This window comes from Aedes aegypti, chromosome 2, assembly GCF_002204515.2.
Source record: "Aedes aegypti strain LVP_AGWG chromosome 2, AaegL5.0 Primary Assembly, whole genome shotgun sequence".
NCBI classification, from domain to species: domain Eukaryota; kingdom Metazoa; phylum Arthropoda; class Insecta; order Diptera; family Culicidae; genus Aedes; species Aedes aegypti.
Window position 1 is genome coordinate 76,188,469 of NC_035108.1, and position 23,166 is coordinate 76,211,634.

At 40.1% G+C, this 23,166-nt stretch overlaps 1 protein-coding gene across 2 annotated transcripts; it reads right to left on the minus strand.

The window, feature by feature from the left end:
• Nucleotides 1-41: 41 nt before the first annotated feature.
• LOC5576415 (muscle M-line assembly protein unc-89) lies at nucleotides 42-23,166 on the minus strand. Of its 2 annotated transcripts, XM_001656068.2 has the most exons (6): nucleotides 22,335-22,567; nucleotides 22,142-22,246; nucleotides 21,394-21,672; nucleotides 7,430-10,271; nucleotides 415-723; nucleotides 42-351 (listed from the first exon to the last, which is right to left on the minus strand). In XM_001656068.2, the coding sequence occupies exons 1-6, from the start codon at nucleotides 22,353-22,355 to the stop codon at nucleotides 137-139; spliced, it is 3,771 nt and encodes a 1,256-aa protein (XP_001656118.2). In that variant the 5' UTR covers nucleotides 22,356-22,567; the 3' UTR covers nucleotides 42-136. The 2 variants fall into 2 exon arrangements, with proteins under 2 accessions (XP_001656118.2, XP_001656117.2); XM_001656067.2 differs by lacking the exons at nucleotides 42-351; nucleotides 415-723 and adding an exon at nucleotides 7,094-7,323 and having other exon boundaries at nucleotides 22,335-23,166.

Below are 23,166 nucleotides of genomic sequence, written 5' to 3' on the forward strand. Positions count from 1 at the left end.
GAGATGCTTTATTGTAGTTAAAGAACAAAAAGAAAGATCCGTAGTGTTCTTTTGAGAGCAGTTTTAATTCAACAGTAGGTATAGAGAGATGCAGGTTAAGTTCTAAAACGGTTTAACAAATTAAAGCAAGATCATCTCACGTCAGCCGATAGCTGCGGAAATTTTTGTAGTGCTGCATAATGGACAGCATAAATCCTTCGGTGCTGATAATCTCAATCGACGGGTACTTCTCTCGGAAGCGGGGCCACATATCCCTGTCTTGTTGGTCGGACACGGCAAACATTTTGTCCGCGTATTTCGGTTGCTGAGCTGGAAATTTGATCACTCGTCCACCGGCACTGCTAACAATAACTGTAAGGAAAGTTTAAAAGAAATTTATAACAGGTAATTGGACTTCCTCCCTTTCAAACTCACGCTGCAACTCTTCCGGAGGAGGTTTGGTACTGGGCGTCACAATGACGGAATAATTCTGGAATATCTTGGCCTCCTTGGCCAAGGCAAGAGACTTTTTCAGATTGAACTTGAAACGCCGTTCCATTTCGTGATCTTGCAGAATGTAATCCCACGGATCGACGAAATCTCGGTGGGCTTCCGTTGCCTCCAGGTACGCTTGGCCAACGATTGGGATACCCTTGGCGATGGCACATAGAAATTTGTACGTTCGGTAGACACGGTCCGACACCAGCACCGAGGCCAGCTCCGGTAGGTCGACAATAACGCCGCCTGTAAAATACGAGATTGAAGTTCGTAAAATTTTGTTCATGAGTGAAAGAGCTCATGTGAGTTTTGTACAACGGATATGAATATCTTAGGTGGTTTTCATGCGTTGTGGTGGTGTGGTGGATTACTTACCTTATAGTTTGGTAGTGAACTTAAGAATAGGATTTTCACAAAAAAATGTTCTTTTTATGGACTTGTAAGATAAGCTTCGAACCTACCTATTTCATATTTACCATGAATTGTAAGTCGTTTTTAATCATTACTTGAACTTTTACTATTATTTTCGAAACAAAAATATAAAAAAGCTTACATGATACATTTATATGGATATCTTAGATGTTTATCATGCCTTATAATATAAGAAGTATGTAGTTACTTACCTTAAAAATGTCTTCAGGATAATGAAACACAGTATGGCCCAAAAAATGCGAAAATCGTTTGAACGTGAATTTTGCATACACAAGCGTTGATCTACCTAACACCCTTGAAATGATTTCGCTTTATCAGGTCTGAACCAGCTGCTGATGAAATTTGACACCCAAACTTGCCAATTAAAATATAATAGGGTCCTAAAGCCCTGTCCCAATTTTAGTATCAAACGCTTAAGTTTAGGGCAGAAACACATGTTTACTCAATTTTTGGATGTTTATCACTAATTTAAGTACAAAAAACATTTTTCTATGATTTTTGAGATTTTTTCACGCCTCTTGGTTTAAACTCAAATTTTGGGTATATTTTGTTTTGTGTGTCCCTTCCGAAATGTCAGATAGGGACAACCCCAGTGGTAAAACTATAAGTCCTGTGGCAATTTTGTCGAAAAAGTGAATGTCAAACATGATCACAAGTGTCAAGGTTCATATTTGGAACTATTTTTTAAATTGAATTTTAAAAAGGTTATAGCCGTTATTTGAGCTAGAAAAATTGCTAAAGTAGTTGCAAGAACATGTTCTTTCGTATTATTAAATAAAAACAAGAATTCATTAAGCATTTTAGGACCCAATTGGATTGTTTGGGATCGGTTACATGCAGGCCCAATAAAGAACCGACAAATTACCAATGACATAGCTCTGGTCCTCACAAGCCCCTACCTCACGCTTTCACGGGTCTAACGATGACAAAGACTGCCAGCTAAGGGTTTCGTACTTAGCTGGTTGTGCTACCTTGGCAATGTAGGTACCGTTAGCACATTTAGGAAAAACGGACGAGCATCGATCATTGATCTTACATGATGTAGCCCATCGCTGACGAGCAACATGAACTGGAGGGTAAGTGAGGAGTATACCCTTAGCGATCAACAGACAATTCACTATTCCATTGGCCGACAGGACTGCGCGGCAACGCCAAGAAACACAACTATCATGCAGCAGTGGAAGACGAAACGCCTTCGACAGGGACCTTTTCGTCGAAGCACTTCTTGTAGACAGCGATATCCCGGATCTCGATGCAATGGACCTGACAAGGGCGATGGTCAGGGTGTGTGACATAACAATGCCAAGAAAACGGAAGCCATCAAACAACCGGCGTCCCGTATACTTATGGATCGAGGCACTCGACACAACCGGAAGTCACCCTTCAACAGGAATTGCAGGATCGACCTTGGCTCTTGGCCCACCACCATCGAGTCGGATTAGGCTAGATCCTCCGCTGGGGACTAGCTGAGTAGATCGTGAAACATTATCGGCAAATGGTCGTCGGGGCGCCTGTGAACCGGAAGCATACTCCCACAGGAATCGCAGGACCGACCTCGGCATCTTCCCGGCATCGATTCGGTAGTTCTTCCGCTGCCGCGGCAATCTTCGTCGGAGTAGTAGTGATCCACCGTCGGGGGCTATTCTGAGTAGTACGAGCGTATCACCGGCTTGAGTCGTCGGAGCGCCAGTGAACGGGAAGCCATCCTCCAGATACTCGAGATACTCTCCAGCGGAGTAGGCTAGCTTCACCGTCGGAACTACGCCGAGTAGTATCGATCACGACGAACCGTCGGCTTTGGGTCTTCGGGGCGCTTGCGAACCGAAAGTCACCCCTCAACTGGAATCACAAGGCCGATCTCAGCATCCGACCGGTCCGCTCGTAGAGCATAACGAGCAGAGTAATGAGTCCAGCGCACCAACAAACGCAGTATCATCTATCGAAAAAAGTCTCACATGGCGCAGGAGTGTGGCCGGTCCCAAAATTTGAGTGACGTTGAAGAGACAAATTGCAGCCAAAATTGAATCACCCCTTGTTTAATTATAGCTAGCGTAAAAAGCTGGATAGAGCAAGAAGTGACGAAAAGGCTTAGAGCAGGCCTGCCCAACCTTTTTGGCTCTTTTTGGACATAAATGGTTGCCGCGTTCGCAATAATAGTTCGATTGGAAATATTTGTACCTCAAATGAAAGCTTGATATTATATCTGGTCGATCCATGTATAAAAATTCAAAGTTATATTATACTCTTTGCTAGCGATGTGGACAAAGGCAAAAATCAATCCGGACCAATTTTTTGACCTAACTGCATCTGTAACGAAGAGTTTGAAACAACTTAAAATTTTTGTACATGGATTGATCAGATATCATACCAAGCTTTCATTTGAGGTATAAATATTTCCAATCGGACTATTATTGCGAACGCGGCAACCATTTATGTCCAAAAAGAGCCAAAAAGGTTGGGCAGGCCTGGCTTAGAGGCATCAACAAGCCCTCCGCCCCCTGAAGTAATACCATCAGGTAGTTCCAGCGGGACATCGGACTTGTAGCCCACGCCAAAGAAAGGTGGCGTGATACAGAGTTGTTTTCCCCTTTTTTTCTCTGTTACCGCACTCGAGACGTGCATCCGCAGTAGACCGTTGAGTAATAGAACCACAGAGCCTAAAACCCATGTGCTCCCAAGATAGCCGGGTTAGGTGAAAGTTTTAAGCTTTGCTAGAAGTGCGAAAACTCTATAAAAAACGCGTCAGTCCAAACATCTACATGGTTTAGAAGGAATAAAGACGAAGATAATTCTGCCAACATTGAAGAATTATGCATTATGAATTTTAGTCAATTTGCTGGGCGGATATGGGCTAAGAATATTAGTGTTGGGTTCTTTTTAATTATGATTTCTAGCGTAACATTTGAAAAGGGCCTAACTGTAAAATGTAAACAAACTTGATTATTCATTATTCGTATCATTTTTTACGTAAATTACTCCTACATACTATTACGGGCATGCAAAATGCATTATTAATGGTAATTTTATTCAAATTTAAAAGGGCCTATCTGAAAATGATAAAACTAAGAGGGCCTAACTGGTCATAAAAGGGCCTAACTGAAAATTTCCATCAAAATCAGATTGGCCCTTCCGTGCATTTTTAATTTTCCTCCATATTTTTCTATATTTAGCCATTGTATAGTGTTTTTCTCACATAATGGAACCTAGTGAAATATTTGAAAAGGGTCTATCAGCATAACGTAAAAATTGAGAAATGCTCGATTGAAGATTCTGTAACATATTGATTGTTACTATTTTAAACTGATTGCTATCTAATAGTTTTAAACTTTTGTTCGACACTCATAGTCTATTACTGGGCCACGTAACGTTTTAAATCTAACATAACATAAAAACTGGTAAAAAATGTTGAATTCAAACATCATCGGCAGATAGGCCCTTTTACGAGTCTTTAAACCAGTTAGGCCCTTTCAATTAGGCCCTTTAATTGAACATGGTTTCAGTTAGGCCCCTCCAGTTAGGCCCTTTTATTTAACATAGTTCCAGTTAGGCCCTTTTGGAATTTGTTAATTTTATTAATTATTGAATAGATTTCCAAAGTTTTAGAACAAAATCAATCGATTATGTGAGAAAATCAACATTGAATATTGAAAATTCTTTATTGAAGATTCAGTACTATATTGATTATTCATAATTCAAACCCTTTCTCCTATTTACTAGTTTTATACTTGTGTTCGACACTCATAATAGTCTACTAGGTGGCCCATAACGTTTTAAATCTTAAATAACAAAACAACTCGTGAAAATGGTTGAATTCAAACATCATCGGCAGATAGGCCCTTTTACGAGTCTGCAAACCAGTTAGGCCCTTTGATTGAACATGGTTCCAGTTAGGCCCCTCCAGTTAGGCCCTTTTATTGAACTTAGTTCCAGTTAAGCCCTTTTGGAATTTGTTAATTTTATTGATTATTGAAGTGATTTTCAAAGTTTTAGAACAAAATCAATCGATTAGGTATGTGAGAAAATCAACATTGATTAATAATAATTCTTTATTGGAGATTCAGTACTATATTGATTCCTATTTCAAGCCCATTCTCTTTTTTACTAGTTTTATCATAATCTTAATGCGAAGTTAGTTGAAAAACTGATTTTTTATCCTGAAAAAAATCAATCATATTAATAATTTTGTATAATTTTTATTTGTTAATATTTATTTGTTGCCTCTAGTTGTGGATCGAGCTCCAAAAGTCGCGATTTTCACAAAAACAAATTCGTTTGTTTTTGTAACAGCCCTGCAAGAATTCTTCTTATACTTCTTCTTGGCATTACGTCCTCTCTGGGACAGAGCCTGCTTCTAAGCTTTGTGTTCAATGAGTACTTTCACAGTTATAAACTGAGAGCTTTCTTTGACAAGTTGCCATTTTCGCATTCGTATATCGTGTGACAAGTACGAAGGTACTCTATATTCAGGAAAGTAAAGGAAATTTCCTTTACGAAAAAACCTGGACCGACCGTGAATGGAACTCAGATACCTTCAGAATGGCTTTGCTTTGTAGCCGCGGACTTAAACTGCTCGGCTAAGGAAGGCCCTCAAGTATAAAACAAGTAAAAAAGTGAATGGGTTTGAAATAGATATAATCAATAAGGTACTGAACCTTCAACCGAGAATATCCAACATTTAGCTATTACATTGTTTTTCTCTCGCTTTATTTTATTTAAGAACTATGAAAATCACTTCAATAAGCAATAAAATCAACAAATTCCAAAAGGGCCTAACTGGAACTATGTTTAATAAAAGGGCCTAACTGAAACCATGTCCAATCGAAGGGCCTAACTGAAAGGGCCTAACTGGTTTGATGATTCATTAAAGGGCCTAACTGCTGATGATATTTGAATGCAACCATTTTCACGAGTCGTTATGCTATTTGAGATTACTAACGTTCTAGGCCACGTAATAAACCATAATGAGTGTCTAACACAAGTATAAAACTAGTAAAAAAGTGAATGGGTTTGAAATATCAATAATCAATGTTGCTGATTTTGTATAGAATAGTTTCCAATATTTAGCTTGTATGATATTGTGTTGTTTTCTCACATAATCATTAAATGTTGTCGAAGAATTATGCAAATCACTTCAATAATCAATAAAATTAGCAAATTCAAAAAGGACCTAACTGGTTTGAAAATTCGTAAAAGGGCCTATCTGCGGATGATGTTTGAATTGAACTATTCTTACAAGTTATTGTGCTATTTCAAATTCAAATCGTTGTGAGCCACGTAATAGACCATTATAAGTGTCGAACACAAGGGGTTATCCGAAAATGACGTCCATCAATTGGGGCCTCCTCCAATGGGGGGATGTACGAAAATGTGACAGTGCATGGATTGGGTATTGGAAAAAGCGTGACAGAGGGGGTAGAAGGGTTCTAGAAATCCCGAAAAACAAATTATAAAAGGGCCTAACTGAAACCATGTTCAATCAAAGGGCCTAACTGAGAGGGCCTAACTGGTTTGAAGATTCATAAAAGGGCCTATCTGCCGATGATGTTTGAATTCAACAATTTTTACGAGTTGTTGTGTTATTTGAGATTAGAAACATAATGGGCCACGCAACAGACTTTAATGGGTGTCTAACACAGGTATGAAACTAGTAAAAATGCGAATGGGTTTAAAATAGGAATTATAAATATGGTACGGAATCTTCAATTGAGAATTTCTCAATGTTTACGTTTTGCAGATAGGCCCTTTTCAAATGTTACGCTAGATTTATCGTTTTTACGGCTAACCAGTCGAATGGAAGTTTTAACAGCTATCGTAAAACTAAACATTACGTATACTGTGCAAGTGGACTAAATGGACAAATTGAAATGCAATTAACGATAAAGTTTCACCATGGGTCCTTTCGTGGCGTAGCGGTAACGCGACTTGTCTAGGTAATTGGGCGTCGTGAGTTCGATTCTCACCCAGAAGAGCTGTAACTTTTTCACAAATTTCACTTCTGCATATTTGTTCTGCGGTCCATAAGGTTTACATAGAACATGGGACATGTGGGTGTAGAAGGGCTGTGTAGTTAAGTTGGACTATTTAAGTTTTCAAAAATGAACAATCCGTAGAGCATAGTTGATGTAGTTCTCTCCAAAAATTTTAATGGGTGTTTTGCGGTTAACCGTTACAGAAAACCAATCTCTTTAGTATCTTCCATTGAACAATCAATGACAATCAAACGAAACGTGCTTTTTATTTCAACAAATATAACTTAACATATTCAAGCAGTGGTTGTGAAATGGTGGAGTTTGACAAAACAAAAAGAATAAAACGACTGGGAACTAGCTAAAAATCTGACCGCTTCTGGGAAGCACTAAGATATTCATATCCATTGAAGCAGCCATTGAACTTAGCGTTGACTCTTTCTAGCGGCTACAAGGCAGGGGAAAAGGGAAAGCGAAACTCAACATTACAATCTACGCCGTGCTAAGATGCATGTGTTTGTGAATGAAGATGCAATAGCAATTAATCTACTTACCGGCCCTGGTAATCATCCGCTTGTACGGCTCCGGACTCATTTTGGTAAACATAAGCCGCGGTTTGCTGGCTCGGGACGACTTGCGAGTGCCACTGGACGAGTCGGTCCCGGATGCTGCGCTGCCAGGCTCATCCTCACTTTCGACGGATTTCGACGATTCCATGGTCGTTTTCTTCGATCGCTTATTTGGAGCGGCGGGTTTCTCTTCGGACGTAGTTGCCGAAGGGCCAGCCTTCGGTTTGGGTTCTGATTTCGGGGCGATCTTCTTCGATTTGCTGGCTTTGACCTCCGGTGGTGGTGGAGGGGGTGGATCTACTACGGGCGGAGGTTTCTCTTCGGCTGCCTTACGTTTCCGGGTATTCTTGTTGACCGGGGGTTCGTAGTCTACGGATTCATCTACCTTCACTGGTTTCGGTGGAGGCGGTGGGTTTTTTACGATCCGTTCCGGTTTACTTTTGCTTTTGGGCTTCTCATCTTCGTCATCCGAGTATCGGGAGTTCCTTTTCTTACTTCGTTTGGATCTTCTCTCCGGGAGTACAGCGGTGGATGTGGATTTAGCCTCACTGGTGGTCACGCTCTCGTCCTCATCGAACTTCATAACGCGGACCTTGCTGTCCTCTTTGAGGAACATCGGCGCCGTTGGGTCCTCGTCTTCGTCGGAGCTGTCGCCGAAAATGTATTTGTTGCGTTTGGCCAAACTTTCCGCCCGTGAAGGGCGGCTAGTGATCAAGTCAGAAATGGCAAGGATTTTCTCTTTCTTAACAACGTCCAGGAGCGGATGCTCGGGCGTGTTGAAATCGAAGGTATCGGTTTCCGCAGTGCCGGTACTGCTTGATGCCAGTCTAGATCGGGGCGTTTCATATCCGGAAGGGAGCGAACTCTTCGTACTGGACGCGGCACTGTTGTCCGGCTTTTTGAAGAGGGGCTTCTGATTCCGGTCAGATCGTTTGCTACACTTGGGATTGGAAGTCAAGGCCGTGGATGCCGTGGAGTCTTTGCTACTAGCATCGGCCATCGGCAATGTGGCCGCCAGACAGTACTCCTCGTCTAGACCCTCATCGCCCTCGAGTTGGGACTTACTGTGCGTCAGACTGTGTGACTTGAGCCTGACGGCTGCTAGTTTTTCCGGGTCTCGCGATTCATTTACTTCCTCCCGATTTTCCTTGTTGGAAGATGGGGAAATATTAGTAGCATCATCGTCCTTGGAATCCTCCACGATGGGTCCCAGCTGTTTCACAAGCAGTGACTGCCGGTAAGTGCTGTTGACCTGGGGCCGGAAGTTCTGAGTCATTTCCGGGTCGTCGACGACGCTGGAGGCGGAGTGTTGGGCGAGCAAGGGTTGCGTTTGAAGGTCATATGCGTCGTCGTTGTCTGCCGGTTGATCGGCTATTTCCAGTGGAATCGTGTCGTTGTTGTCTTCTTCGGGCAGGAGTTGCGTCTGGAGGTCATACAGGTGGTCAGGGGGGTTGTTCGCAGAAAGTGGTTGAGTGGCCAGTTCGAACGGATCCGGATGCTCTTGGGGTTTCTTTGGTTGGCGTGCGGATGATGACTTCCGTTTAACCTTACTGGTAGATGGCGGTGGAAGGTCAATAGGTACGGTGTCATCTGCGGATTGAAGAAGCGGTTGCGTTTGAAGGTCATACATGTCCACTGGATCGCTTTTCGGAAGAGGCTGCGTGGCCAAATCAAACGGATCCAGTTCGATCTGTTTGTTGGCCCTGATGGAGGTGTCTTTCATGGATGATTTAAGGTTTACCAACCCAATGGCAAGCTTTCGCAAGGGACGTGCGGCTTGGATGTCTTCTTCCAGCATCTTCTGCGTCAGAAGGTCATATGGGGACGCTGAAGGCACTTTGAGCGATTCCGTTTCTGCCTTTTCCGGTATCAAAGCTTGAGTAGCCATATCATATGGATCAAGAGCGCCTTCCTGATTCAGAGATATCTCCGCCTCTTCATGCCCTCGCTCTTCAAAGACCAAATCAGGCGTAACTGACTCCTCTCTATCCTCGGGTTGTTTTTCAACCTCAGCAGTTACCTTAACCAAGGACAATTTGGAGCCGTTTTCAGACACTTCCTTCTGTTGCGGAGTAATTCGATCGAACTCCAAATCCGGAGTGACCGACTCAACGCGTGGTTCCTCCGTATCTAGTATTGGATTGCGAACTACAGTGGTCGCCACTGGTTTATCGAATTCCAGTTCGGGCGTTACCGATCCTTCCCGATCTTGCTGATCCTGATCCGTATTCTTGGTCTCGTTCCACTCAATCTTACTCAGCTCATCATCCGTCGTATCCGCAGGCAGCTTACCCTGAAAAGATATCGAATCCACGGACCGATCTGGAAGAACGGACTTACGCTGCTCAGCACCGGCCATATCCCGTTTGTACGATTCGTCCAGATTGTGCAACAAGTTCTGCGACTGCTCAACGTACGGGTTGTTGAACATTCCATCTCCCGTGTTTTCGTCATCCATGGTTTCGAATCTTAGGAAATCGTCATCCTCTTTACCACTCCGCCCTACCAATCCGCTTATCGGTTCGATGATTTGCGACTCATCGGCCACTGAATTCTGGTTCTGTTCCTGGGTTTCCGGGATGTAGAACATGTCATCGTCGTCGTCGTCGTCTTCGGTTGTCTGCCTTCCACCAACAGCTAACTGACTTTCGTTGGCTTGCTGACGAATTGAGACGTTTTTCATAGAACCGTCTGCAGGTTGCGTTGCCGGGATCACGAAACTAGTGTTATTCGTAGTATCTGGAACTTGGCTGATTGAGCCATTTGGCAATGAGTTTGATTGAACAATTTTCCTTGGTTCTGTTCGTGATTTGGTTTGTGGAGCTTCCTGAAATCGAAAATTCAGAAGTTAAGTAGACTAGAAATGGTTGCGACTAAGTGTCTTTAAAGGAGGAACTTTTGAGACCTCTTGCATTTTTTTCAAAAATTAGGTCTCCAAACAAAAACCAAGAAAACTACATGAAATTTCAAAAGAACCAGAAGATTAAGGTGATTATGAAACGAAGCCAAACTTTGAATTTTCAAGTGCACAAGACTGGAGAATCTGACAACAGTTCGTGTTGTAAACCAATAAAATTGCTTGTTTGCTGGTGGTGATCAAAGGGATAAATTTTCAACGCGGAGCGCTGTTTGGTTCTCAAGTCTTGTGCTCTTGAAAATTTGAGGTGTGGCTTCGTTCTATAATCACCTTGATTCTCCATGATTCTTCATAGCAATAATGGTTTAACAAAAGTGATTTTATTTGACGATTTTTTAAAACTGGTATAACATAACAAATTTAAGGAATAGCTTCATGGTACCATGCCCACACAGTTACGGATCACTTTGGCGTTCAACATCGGATAACTCGCTCAAAATATAAACGTTGACGTAAAACATACTTTTCCCATGTTATACTATTTGTACTAGGCGGTGCTAGTGGGCATCGAAATTTTGTTTTTCTGATATCTCAAGATCCAGACTAGGGCAAGTGTACCATTAGTGGTGCACCTAAGAGAAAACTGCTAAAACACGGTGTTAAGATCATGAAATATATGATTTTAACGTATCATTCGATAGATCTCAAATTTTTCTATCATTCAAATGTATAAAAATCACGATTCATTTGAAATTTCCCTGCAAAAAGCCTTGCACCAATAACATGAACACTGTTCCTTTAGTGGAGGTATATTTTAAGGATGGTTCCTTTAGTGGCGCAAACCATTGATTTATTATGGGACCCTCCACTATGGGTACTGATGCACCACTATAGGTGCAAAGGAGCAAAAAAATTAAGCAAAATAATTGTTTTAAATAGTTTTACGGTTAAATTTCATGAATATTATTCGATTACTTGTATCATTTTTGCATCGTACATAATACAAAAATATCACATAATCATTTATTAGCGCGAAACATGCCAAAACACACTACCTCCACTAAGGGAGCGTTTGCCCTACTTAGAAATTTGTCGTCTTCGGCAAAGTTGTTCAGTTGCTCAAGCGCTATCATTATTTGAGCCAGGAAATTAAAAATTTCACCGCTAGGCTGCGCTAGTGAGCCTGATTTTTTTACGGTTATCTCGGGATCCTGACCACTTAGGCAGACGGCGTCTTCGACAAAGTTGTTCAGTAGTTCAGACGCTATCATTAAAAAAGCCATGAGGTTCGAAATTTTGCCACTAGGCGGCGCTTGAGAGCATGAATTATTTTTTTGTGATTATCTCAGGATCTTGGCGTCTTCGACAAAGTTGTCCTGTAGCTGAAGCGCTATCATTAGAAAAGCCAGGAGATTCAAAATTTTGCCACTAGGCGGCGCTAGTGAGTATGAAATTTTTGTTTTGCGGTAATGTAAGTATCCTTACCACTTAGGAAGATGACGTCTAAGGTATAGTCGTTCAGTAGATAAAGGACTATCACAAGTCTCAGGCCCACCATACCACCTGGTTGCAAAGTTTTGATTCAACTAGTTTGAACAATGATAACCCTTGACTAACAGAGTAGATTTGCCGAAGACGCCATGTTTGGGAGATAGTTGCAAAACAAAAGGTTCATATTTACTAGCGCTGCATGTTGACAAAATCTTGAACCTCTTGGATGGAATAATAATAGTCCTTGAGCTACTGAATAACTTTGCCGAAAACGCCATCTTTTTAAGTGTTCATAGTCCTGAAATATTGGCAAAAAAACAAAAAGGTTCATGCTCACCAGCGTCGCTTTTAGTCGCTGATAGTTTTTGAGCAACAGTTGAACAACTTTGCCGATGACACATTTTTTTTAAATGGTCTGAACCCTGACATAATCGCAAAACTAAAGTTTCATTCTCACTAGCACCTAGGTGGCACCTAGAAGAAAAATCGCGAATCTCTTAGTTAGAATAATGATTGCTCATGAGTACTTTGCTGAATACGCCATCTCTTTAAGTGGCCAGATTCCTGAGATATCCGCAAAACCAAAGTTTCATGCTTATTTGCGCAGACTGGTGGAAAAATCTCTAACCTCTGAACTAGAATAATAATAATGATAACCCTTAAGCTACTGAAACACTTTGCCGAAGACGCAATCTTTCCAAGTGGTCAGGATTCTAAGATAATCACAAACAATAATTCATGCTCATTAGCGCCGCCTAGTGGCAACATTTCGAACCTCATGGCTTTTACTGAACAACTTTGCCGAAGACGTCGAAATTGAGCTACTGAACAACCTTGCCGAAGACGCCTTGCCAGCCACATGAGCATTTGTGTTTCGACCGACTGTATGTCTCGCAACACTTCCTTCAACTTTGGTGAACATTCAGTATCGTTATCTTTAAGATTTGTTGGTATTTGCATATAACACCTCCATATAATTGGCTCTTTTGATAACATTCGAGCAGTGTTGCCATCTATTATCAGAATATGATATTTGTATGGCCACTTTGGAAAGTTCTCAATCAGTGCTTCAACTTTGCCGTATATCTCGGATCAGTATTTCCTCATCTAGGTGTTGTATTTTTCAAAGACATGATTATAACCCTGATATTTTTACGACCAATTTTTTTACGACCCCCCGATAACGATCGTAAAAAGAGGTTGGGGTGTACTAAACACTTCTATCGGGCTCTGAAATCGAATCGAAAAAAAGGCAATAATCAATCAGTTTATTGATTTTTGATACTTGGTCCGCTCTGTCTGCACAGAAATTATTGCAATTTCTGATCATCCAACCAAGTATGAAAATTGGTCAAAAATCAAACTCGAAGCATCGAATTAAGTAGTATTTATGAATTTCTATTGATAGATGAGGAGAAGAATCATTTGATGTCGAAAAATTTGCCAAATTTCTTTATATGTATTTTATTTCCTTGCATTCCTCAGCGCGCTGAGCATTTTCGCTGATAAGCACTTGGTCCACTCTTCTGACTGCATACTTTTATCGTTTTTCATTAATCGTTCAAAGTAAATTTATCACATATCTCTCGCACTTTACAACATTCATCAAATCTGATCAAGGCCAAATGGAGGAAAGAGAATATCGCATCGAATGAAAGGATAATCAATTTTGTACTTGGTCCACTCTGACTTAACGCCGACCATTTATGCAGCAGAATATTCGAGAATTTTCCGTAATACTGAGATAAGAACATTACAACGGCATCTCTCCAATGGGCCAAATAGAGCATAAATATAGGCGATTTTGCAATCATTAGTACAATGCGTGTACCGATGTCTAGTAATGTTAATTAATCATCATGTTTTGTACAACAAAATCACCTCCCTGACACTGAAGAATATTGTTTTTGGGAATAACTTAAACATTTGCGATTATTTACGGAAAAGTATCGATTTCTATAGAAATTTCAAGAGTTGTCCAAGATGTGGATCAGTGGAAGCAAAGGATCTTTATTAACACTCGTTTTTTTTTTCCATCGGCGGCGTGTGTGTCAAGACGAGTCGCTCTCACCTCGAATGACGTGAGAAGACTAATGTTAATCAAATGGGAGCGAGTCGACTGTTGTCAGTTGACAGTTGTCTCACCTCACACGCCGCGCAGAATAAGCACGAATGATAATATTTGATGGTTGTTCGAGTTTGACGGTTGCGCATTATCGCCACCTAGTTAACGGCTTGCCAAACACAATATTCTTAGCATTGCAATTTATCGGTGAGGTGAATCAACTCTGATCCATATCTGTGAGCTTTCCATAACTGTAGGGCAACTGTACTAGGACGAAGTCTGCTTCTCAGTTTAGTCCTCAGCTTAGAGCACTTCCAGCACAAGTTTGTCATTTTGCATTAGGTTCTTGACCAATGTTTCTTTCGATAGTACTCCACAGATTCCTACAGGAATTTGTTTAGTATTTTTTGGGGTCTTTCTAAAGATTGTTTCCAATAATTTAGTTTTGGGTTACCTTCAAGAATACAGTGTAGTGCTTTTTCAAGGATAACCATAGAAATTACCTTTAAGATTCCATCAGGTTCAAATTTTTAAGAGAATCCTAAGTCCTCTACGAATTTATTCAGAGATTTTTCCATCGATTTCCCTAGGACTTCTTCCACGATTTCCGTTTAGAATATCCTCAAGAATTCAACCAGTAATTTCCCCTAAGGGTCTGTCCATAAACCACGCGGTCTTTTTTTTATTTTCGGATCCCCATATTTTTCTCTTGTGGTCATTAGTTTGCACAAAAACTGTTAAAATGTATATGGTCTTTGGCCAGTGCTCATAAGAACACCAAGCTGAGAAGCAGGCTCTGTCCCAGTGAGGACGTTAATGCCAAGAAGAAGAAGAAAGTCTTTGGCCAGAGCCCTTCCCCCTATATGACCACGTCGTTTATGCACAACCCCTAAGATGACTCCAAGGTTTTCTAGGATTTCCTACAAAATTGTGATACTGAATTTTTTGTAGGGTTTAATTTTCAATGAACTCTTCGAAGATTTTTTTCAGGCATTTTTCAAAGGATGTCTTCGAGTGATTTTTCTGAAATTATTCAAGATATAGAGCTGATTTTTTTCCACAGAACTACAAACATGCTTAATTATGTAACCACAAAATTTCAATAGGCCCCTGTCGGAAGGTTTTTATTTTTGAAAATTGATTTTGAAATTTTTGTTTTATAAATATTGTCAATATTTTTGTTTAGGGTGTACGTTTGTTAATTAGGTGAAACATTTTCAAATAGTAAGTTATGTAAAATTTAGAAACTATGAATGTAGAAAATCATTCTTAGAACTGCTATTATTTCGAACAATTTTACCTGGTATCTCACATTAAGACAGGGGCTTAGAAAAACTTAAAATTTCATGGTTACAAAAGCATTGCCAAAGTTGAGTACCATTTGTGCACCATATTCCGCTCATTTAGGGCAAGTTAGGTGTTCAAATGTTTATTCGAAACCACATATTGAGTCGATTCATAATATTTTTATGTCAACTCAAAGTATAGGCAATCAGCAGATCGCAGCAGGCTGTGCGCGCGGATGGATGTGTTCTTGCTTTTGCTCACGTTTCATATCGGTTCCTAGATTTTTTTTCTAATTCGGCCGGTGAGAATAGCGGTGCTATGCCATCTGGAAGATATTCGATGTGAGAAAGATTGTGGGAGTTGTTCCGCGTTATTTACAAGCTCGGCTGGTTTAAATTGAATCGGCTGATGGTGCTATGCCATCTGGCAATAATGTAAAGAAAATTCATTTGTAAAGTGACTGCAAATGCTCATGAAAACCTGAAATGTTTAAGAAAACGGAGTTCTGCATAATGCAGGGTGGCCACCGAATTTCAATTTTGAAATTCCCGCTTTTTTCCCGGTTTTCCCGGTATATTTCACCTAACTTTCCCGGTTTTTAACCCTTTTTTCCCCTTCAACTTTAATTGAATATTTCTATATCAAAAATAAAAGAACTTTTCTAAATCGGGTCAAAAAATGTTCGTTGTAATTTGATTGTTTATCAATAGTTTCACTATTAGAACAACAAAGTGACTATTAGATTGTTCAAGTCTATATAAAATCTTATTCTGAAAACTATTGCATAGAATTCATCTCAATCGTTCGTCGAAAATCAATGAAGCTCTGAAGCTACCATGGAAAGAGATGGTTAATTCTCGCATAATATATGATCTCACCCTAAAAGCCATTGGTAACCATGTGTGTAGCTTGTTGTTTCTGAGAATTTGAATGGATTTACACGTTATTTAACAACTCTATCGTGAAGAAAGGATCATTATCTATCTACCTTCGAATTTTTAAGTTTAAGTTTTAAGATCTAGAGAACCTGATAACCGTACGCATTTAAAGTTTGATGGATTGGTTACATTCTGGTGATGACCAAACGATCAAAATTTCAGCTCAGAGCGCTGTTTGGTTCTCGACACTCGCGTTCTTGAAAATTCGAGCTTTGGCTTTAATTTATAATCGTCTTAAGTGCCTTACTGCTGAGTTTCAAATAATTTTAGCCTCAGGTGCCTAAGCAAAATCATCACGATGCCCAAGTAGTTCATTGCCGTAATTGACAGTATTTCATTAGTAATCCTTGGAATTTTCTTCATAAAAATGAAGAGTTTCTGTAGAGAGCAAATAAGTTTAACGGAGGTATGATACAAGGATGTAAGGATATAGAAGCACTTACTAAGAGCTCATTTACAATTTTGATAACACCGAAAATTATCATTTTTGACATCCACTCAACCTCTCGTGATGCTTTTTGTATTTATATTCTATACATTTTATATGAGCTGTAGAAGCTTGAGCCTTATGAAATCGTAAATGGGCCTTTATCAAAACTTAACTCTGACAATGCGAGAACAAAAATATTTTGAAACATTTCTTAAAAAAGAGTGGAACATTTTTAAGAAATATGTCGAAGCATAGTATAAATTAAATCATTACTGTTTGAAAGATATTTGTTCAAAATTACGGATGCCTCATAACAATGACATTAAATAGAACTGCTATCTACAACTTTTTTTGGAGGTTGGTTTGTAGATTGCAGCTTGAAGATGTTCGTTCAAAACTATTTTCCCGGTGATCTTCTCAAATTCCCGGTTTTTCCCGTCTTCTTCCCGGTGGATTCAAATTCCCGTCTTTTTCCCGCTTTTCCCGTTTTTCCCGGTTCGGTGGCCACCCTGATAATATTTAAGTGTTTTCTCTGCGCTTCAGGACAAGTGTTTTTCGGGGTTATTTTCGCGTCTCTGTGAAAACTTTCTTCTCGATTACCACGTTTGGATGGTGCGTGGTGAAACATGTTTGTTTTTGCATCTCCGAACGCAGAACGGGTTTGCTGGACAGTTTAGCGGTGAATTATATAAAAAACAAAACTTCTAAGAAGAATCGGTGAGGTTGTACGAGTACTGCTTGATCGTCTTAGTTTATGTTGATTGCTTTTGCGAGTAGATGAGCAAAACAACAATCAGGATCAGTCATGTTTAAAAGGCAGTGCGCGTAATCAAAGAGTAATGCGGATCGCGTTGTGTTTGATCTCTCGAGTGTTTAGCTCACTCCTGCGGGATAAAAACACGAGGGCGGTTTGAACTCATTTTAGATATCCATTTGATATCTAGATGTTTTCATGCGTGGCTTGCTGCAGTGAAAACGACCTCAGAATGTGTGTGTATGAACAGCCAATATTGCAATGGGTCGATGTAGTAGAGCTCAGCTTCCATCTCCAGGGCTAAAATTGTCTACATCTTGTTCATCGCGTTCAAAGCTACAACTTTTCTGAAGATACCATGAATCTTTTTTTTCACAAATCACTTTAGTTAGACCGTTACTGCTTTTGAACATGTGATTGGAAAAATCGCTCAAAAATACATGTTAAAATTTAAGTTATGTCAGATGTTCTGTGAAAATTTCATCCGAATCGGTTCATAAATAACTGAGATCTAGCTTACCAAAGCCATTTTGTTTGGAAAATCGAAAAAGTTGCAAATGGTTTGTCCTATACTGTAGAAAGGGTCTGGGTCATTTGGCATAAAGCCATTTGGCATAAAGCCATTTGGCATAAGGTCATTTGGCATAACGCCATTTGGCATAAAGGACAATTGGCATAACAGCCATTTGGCATAACGGTCATTTGGCATAATTTTGAACAATGTGAAAATAGAGGGTCATTTGGCATAACGGACATTTGGCATAATATCAAACCATCTGAAAAGTAAGGGTTATTTGGTATAATAATGCAGATACTCCTTTTTTCACTTAGCACTGTTGTAATATTACGCAAAAGAATAAGTCATGTTGAAAAGAAGGGCAAATTCCTATATAAAAAATAACGCGTCGAATCGCTATAGCAATAACCCTGGAAAGAATACCTTATGTTTAAAAGAAGGGTAAATCTCTAGATAAATATCATGACTACACAGGATAACAGAAGATGAACTAGGATGTCAATCAGTGATGCACTATTTTTTAATTTGAAATTAAAAATTAAAAACAAGGTCATGATGCTGCTACAATTATCTTTTAAAAATTGCTGTGTGCGTTTGAAATGCAAATATCAAATGCGGGAACACCAAACGCGGTAAGATTTTCCACAAGTAACCCGATGCCAAAGATAGCTTTTCTTTGCTAGGTTGGCGGTGATGTGAATAATGGTTGCTAGGTTTCCTTTGATTGTTTTGTCTTACCGTATGTGAAGCTCATTTGGTCGAGATTTGCACCTCAAATGCAAACAGCAATAACATTTCGTTTTCCAACGAACCCGATCAACCAGTGCACACTGGTCCAGGAAGCTAATTTAGACGGATATACGGTTTTCGTCTAGATTTATTGATTTTAGAGCCATAGTTGCTTCTGATAATATGTTCAGCATTTTCGGTTCCGGGTCATTTTGCCGAATGCCGTTTGGCCGAACGCCATTTGGTCGAATGCCGTTCGGCCAAAATTGAAAACAAAAGTGAACTACTGTTAGCATGGATTTATAATGAATTTCAAAGAACTTATTCAGCTTATTCATGAAGAAGGTTACATCATCATTGATATACACATAATTAGCTTTTTGGTAGTAGTTCATGAAACAGTTCGTGCTGAAAGAAGAACATCCTAAATGTAAGCAATTATTCACTTCTCTGCTAGCGGTGTTTGCCACCTGCAGATGTTTGTAGTTAGCTTTTGCAGGTAACTAAAAAGGTTTTGGATCGGGTTGCTTTGATCCCTCTGATCGTACTAAGTAATATGTCATAGTTCTAGCAACCACAAGTCTTGGTTTCTTTGACTTAAGTATTCCCCGAGTCGTTTATTGCTATACGCAAGCAACGGTGCAAAGTTCAGTTCACATGTTGCAATCTTAAACTTGGAGGAGAATGACATCTCACCCAAGTTGAGGAAAAATAAATGTTTTGAATAAGACGTAAGAGAATCTGGCGTAATGTGCCCCCCTTGAGGCAAAACAACCCCACGTTGCCTTTTATGATTATTTGTAAAAAAATTGGAAAAGATTCGTCAAGGGCGGATAGGAGTGACATGTGATTTTACAAATCCAACTTCCATAAAAATGTCTAAATTTTTTTTTTTAATATTTATAGAATCCCCGAAAAATCGTTTTACTCCTGGGGTGCATATTACCCCTGATACCCTTATTATAAGCTTTAATATTAATAACTATGAGAAATACTTCACTCTTGAAAGAACAGCCTATGGTCAAAAGAAGGAAAAATCTCTTATGAAAATTTAGGCAAGTGTAATGCATATAATAGTTTTATCAGTACAACTACAAAGAGCTTCAGATGATTTGATGAAGGTAAAATTCCCAATTAAAATATAAGCTGAACTATTTTCAATAGTAATGAAACCAGTATAACTCTAAATAATAGCCTGTGCAAAAGAAGGAAAAAATCTGATGAAATCAATAAAACACTTGAAACCTTATTACACCTTTAGTAATCCAGAGGCGAATTAACCGTCACCTCAGAGTCTTGACGCGATGTGAGGAGTTCACAACTTCGTCCTGAATTAACGGGTCGATTATATCATACTCTTAGAGCTCTTATGGTGGTAAGCTCCATCGAAGTTAAAACGCCAATCGCGTATTATTCTCGATTTTACTATGGTAAAATCGAGGATAATACTCGATTGGTGTATTAACTTCGATGGAGCTTACCACTATTATAGAGTGACAACAAATTACGTCCCGCCACATCATAAAAAATCAACAAATGAAATAGCTTATCAGTTATTGGGCCACACTTATGAAACCTACACACCAGAAGAGTTGTAATTTGATTTTTATGTTCATGATTCGGCCAAACGGCATTCGGCCAAATTACTCGTTCGGCCAAACGGCATTCGGACAAATGACGGGACACCGAATTTTCAGTAATACAAAGTGTACACATAATTTTTTACGAGGATCACAAGAGTGAAGTATAGGCCAAATTCTTTATTTTAACGAATCGTGAGTTGGTATGTTCAGCAAAGTTGTAGCAAACGATCAGAGTTGCTTAATATCAGTCATAACAGCGTATGGCTGATTTACATAAACTATTAATATCAGTTGCGAGCTATCAATATCACTTTGATTTGGCAACCAACAGCAGTGATGCGACATCGCACTCTAGATTATAATCAAGTGACAATTCTCCTTCTCCCTGGGGCCTTCCTTAGCCGAGTGGTTAGAGTCCTCGGCTACAAAGCAAAGCCATGCTGAATCCCGAAACCCGGTCGGTTCAAAATCTTTTCGTAATGGAAATTTCCTTGAGTTCCCTGGACATAGAGTATCATCGTACCTGCCATGCGATATACGAATGCAAAAATGGTAACTTTTGCAAAGAAGCCTTTCAGCTGAGAAGCAGGCTCTGTTCCAGTGAGGATGTAATGCCAAGAAGAAGAAGTGACAATTCTCCAAGCTATTAATTTTCTTCTGTGACCAACACATAGTTTCAATTCATTTGCAGCACAGAAAATATATTGAAATTATGCCAAATGTCCATTATGCCAAATGATCCTCATCTTTCACTTAGTTAAAAATTATGCCAAATGTCCTTTATGCCAAATGGCGTTATGCCAAATGACCTTATGCCAAATGACCTTATGCCAAATGGCTTTATGCCAAATGGCCCGCTCCCCTGTAGAAACTAGATGCAGATTATCCTTAGTGTTATTATATCTGGAGGAAGCATTGAGCACACTTGAATAAGTTTTTGAGCAAATTTCTGGAGTAATACTTGTCGTTATGTCACGAGCAATTTCAAAAAACTATCCTAGAAAAACATGTTTTTTTTTTGTTTTGTGATTCCCAGTTTGACCTCAGGCAAGAGGTCTCTAATGTTCTCATTTTCGAGTCATTCAGTCGTTACAAGCCCTGTATATGGGTTAAAATTACACCTATGGTTCATTCACAAATTTCATAACGCTGAAAATGGCTATTTTTGACACCCACCCACCCCCACGTAACTCATTTTGTATGAATATTCTACAAATTTATATGAGCCGTAACATCATGAGAACACCCACCCATCCACTTAAGCGTTATGAAGTTTATGACTGGGCCCCTAGACATACCTCCAAACTGCAATCGACGATATCGCAAGAATCGTCAAAGAACGACGCCGATCGTTTCCGTGCTCTGGACGACGTGCTCTCGAAGCGGGCTTTGAATGATCCGAACAGGATCGCACCGTCGCAGGTTGCCCGGTGCCATTCGAGAGGCGTTATTCCGTGATGGGCTGACGATTCGGATTCACCTTCCAGCTGTGTTCCCTCGTGCGAGCAAAGGTCCATCACGTGCAGCTCTTGACTATCCGACGACCAACGTAGGGCGGCATGCTTGCCGCATATTGACTGGAAAATGAGAAAAAGGAAGATTGGTATTATTATTATTGTTATATTTATTAAAGTGAGTTTTTCTCTTGGCGAATTAACCACTCAAACAAGCAAGATTAGTGCCGGAATAGGCTGACCATCTACTGCTTGGCATGACGTCCTCACTGGGACAGGGCACTTCAACAGTTATTAACTGAGAGCTTTCTTTGCCATTTTCATATATCGGTATACACTACCTCCACTTAAAGATCGTTTACTCTACGTTATAGTCAGGCTATTAGGCATTTCACGGCAAAATTCTCTCTCTTTCGCTCTCCAACAAAGCTTGAAAACAATGGTGCCAGTACCTGTCAACTTTGACAGGTACTGGCACCGTTGTTTTCAGATTTCCCGAAGGAGGGAAAGAGAGCGATTTTCTGATGACGTCACCGTGCAATGGGCAATAACCGGAAGGACAATTCAAAATCATTCACATCAGTTCACTTACCTTATCTGATAGTCGGATACAGCTGTATCGGTCATTGTCGGCGGAACCGATCAGAGTAATGCCTTCCCTCAGCAAATGCCGGTCGTCTCCGGCAATGAGGTACATCTGTATACCCCGGAAAGGACAAAAAAAAAAAAAAAAAGAACGCATTCATTTCCAGGATGCAAGAAAACAAGTTGGTAAACACACATACCTGACAAACGGAACTGTCCATCTTTTGGAACACAAAATCTGCGAACCGGCAAACGATTCTAGGGCAACATTTATTCGGCACACTGAATAGTTACGAGCACAGGGCGAGCAATAAAACCGGGAAACAATTGGCAAGCACAAATTTGCAACATAAAAAACGACACCAACTTGCTGTTTAAAAACACTTTTCACCGTTTTCACGATTGAACAGGACGTTTGTTTTGCTTCTGTGCTGTCATTTCGGAGGCTGAGCCGGCTGAGATTAGCTGTGTTCAACGAGCTGCTCGAACTTGGTTGCAACCACTTGCGAGTCAGCTTTTGGTGTTCATTGAGCCACTCCAACCTACTTCGAGTCGCTCGGGTTTGTGTTCATTGAGCCGAGTCCAACCAACTCTGATTCGCTCGAAACAGGTTGGAAGCTAGAGTCCGAGCTAGTTCAACCAGCTCGCAGTAGCTCGTGTTTTTGACGTTTAAAAACGTAAACATTGAGAAAAAAAAAGCAAAATTCCGAAGCGATACGGATTGTTAAGTGCGCGATTTTTTTTTTCACGTGGAATTCCGGTAAATTAGTAAAAAGAGTAAAAAGAGCGTTCATTGAGAAAGCAGCTTGGAGTTGCTCGAAGTAGCTTTGACAGTTATTTGTTGACAAAAAATACGAGCTAGTACAACCAACCCCGAGCAAGTTCGATCAAAGTCATTGAACACAGCTATTGTTTTTGGCGGTTTCTCGCAGGGGTGTCGCAAACAGTTACTAATCGATTACCAAATAATCGATCATCTAGCACTGAAGAAAATCTACACGTCAAAAAATACAGCAAGGTTTCTTGAAGGGA

Bases quoted from the DNA above. Each gene is read 5' to 3' on its own strand.
- LOC5576415 (XM_001656068.2), bottom strand. From the start codon at position 22,355: ATGGACAGTTCCGTTTGTCAG. The intron at 10,272-21,393 runs GTATGTCTAGGG...TTTCGATTTCAG, and splicing joins TCGTCGATTGCAGTTTGGAG to GAAGCTCCACAAACCAAATC. The intron at 352-414 runs GTGAGTTTGAAA...CTTTCCTTACAG, and splicing joins TCCTCCGGAAGAGTTGCAGC to TTATTGTTAGCAGTGCCGGT.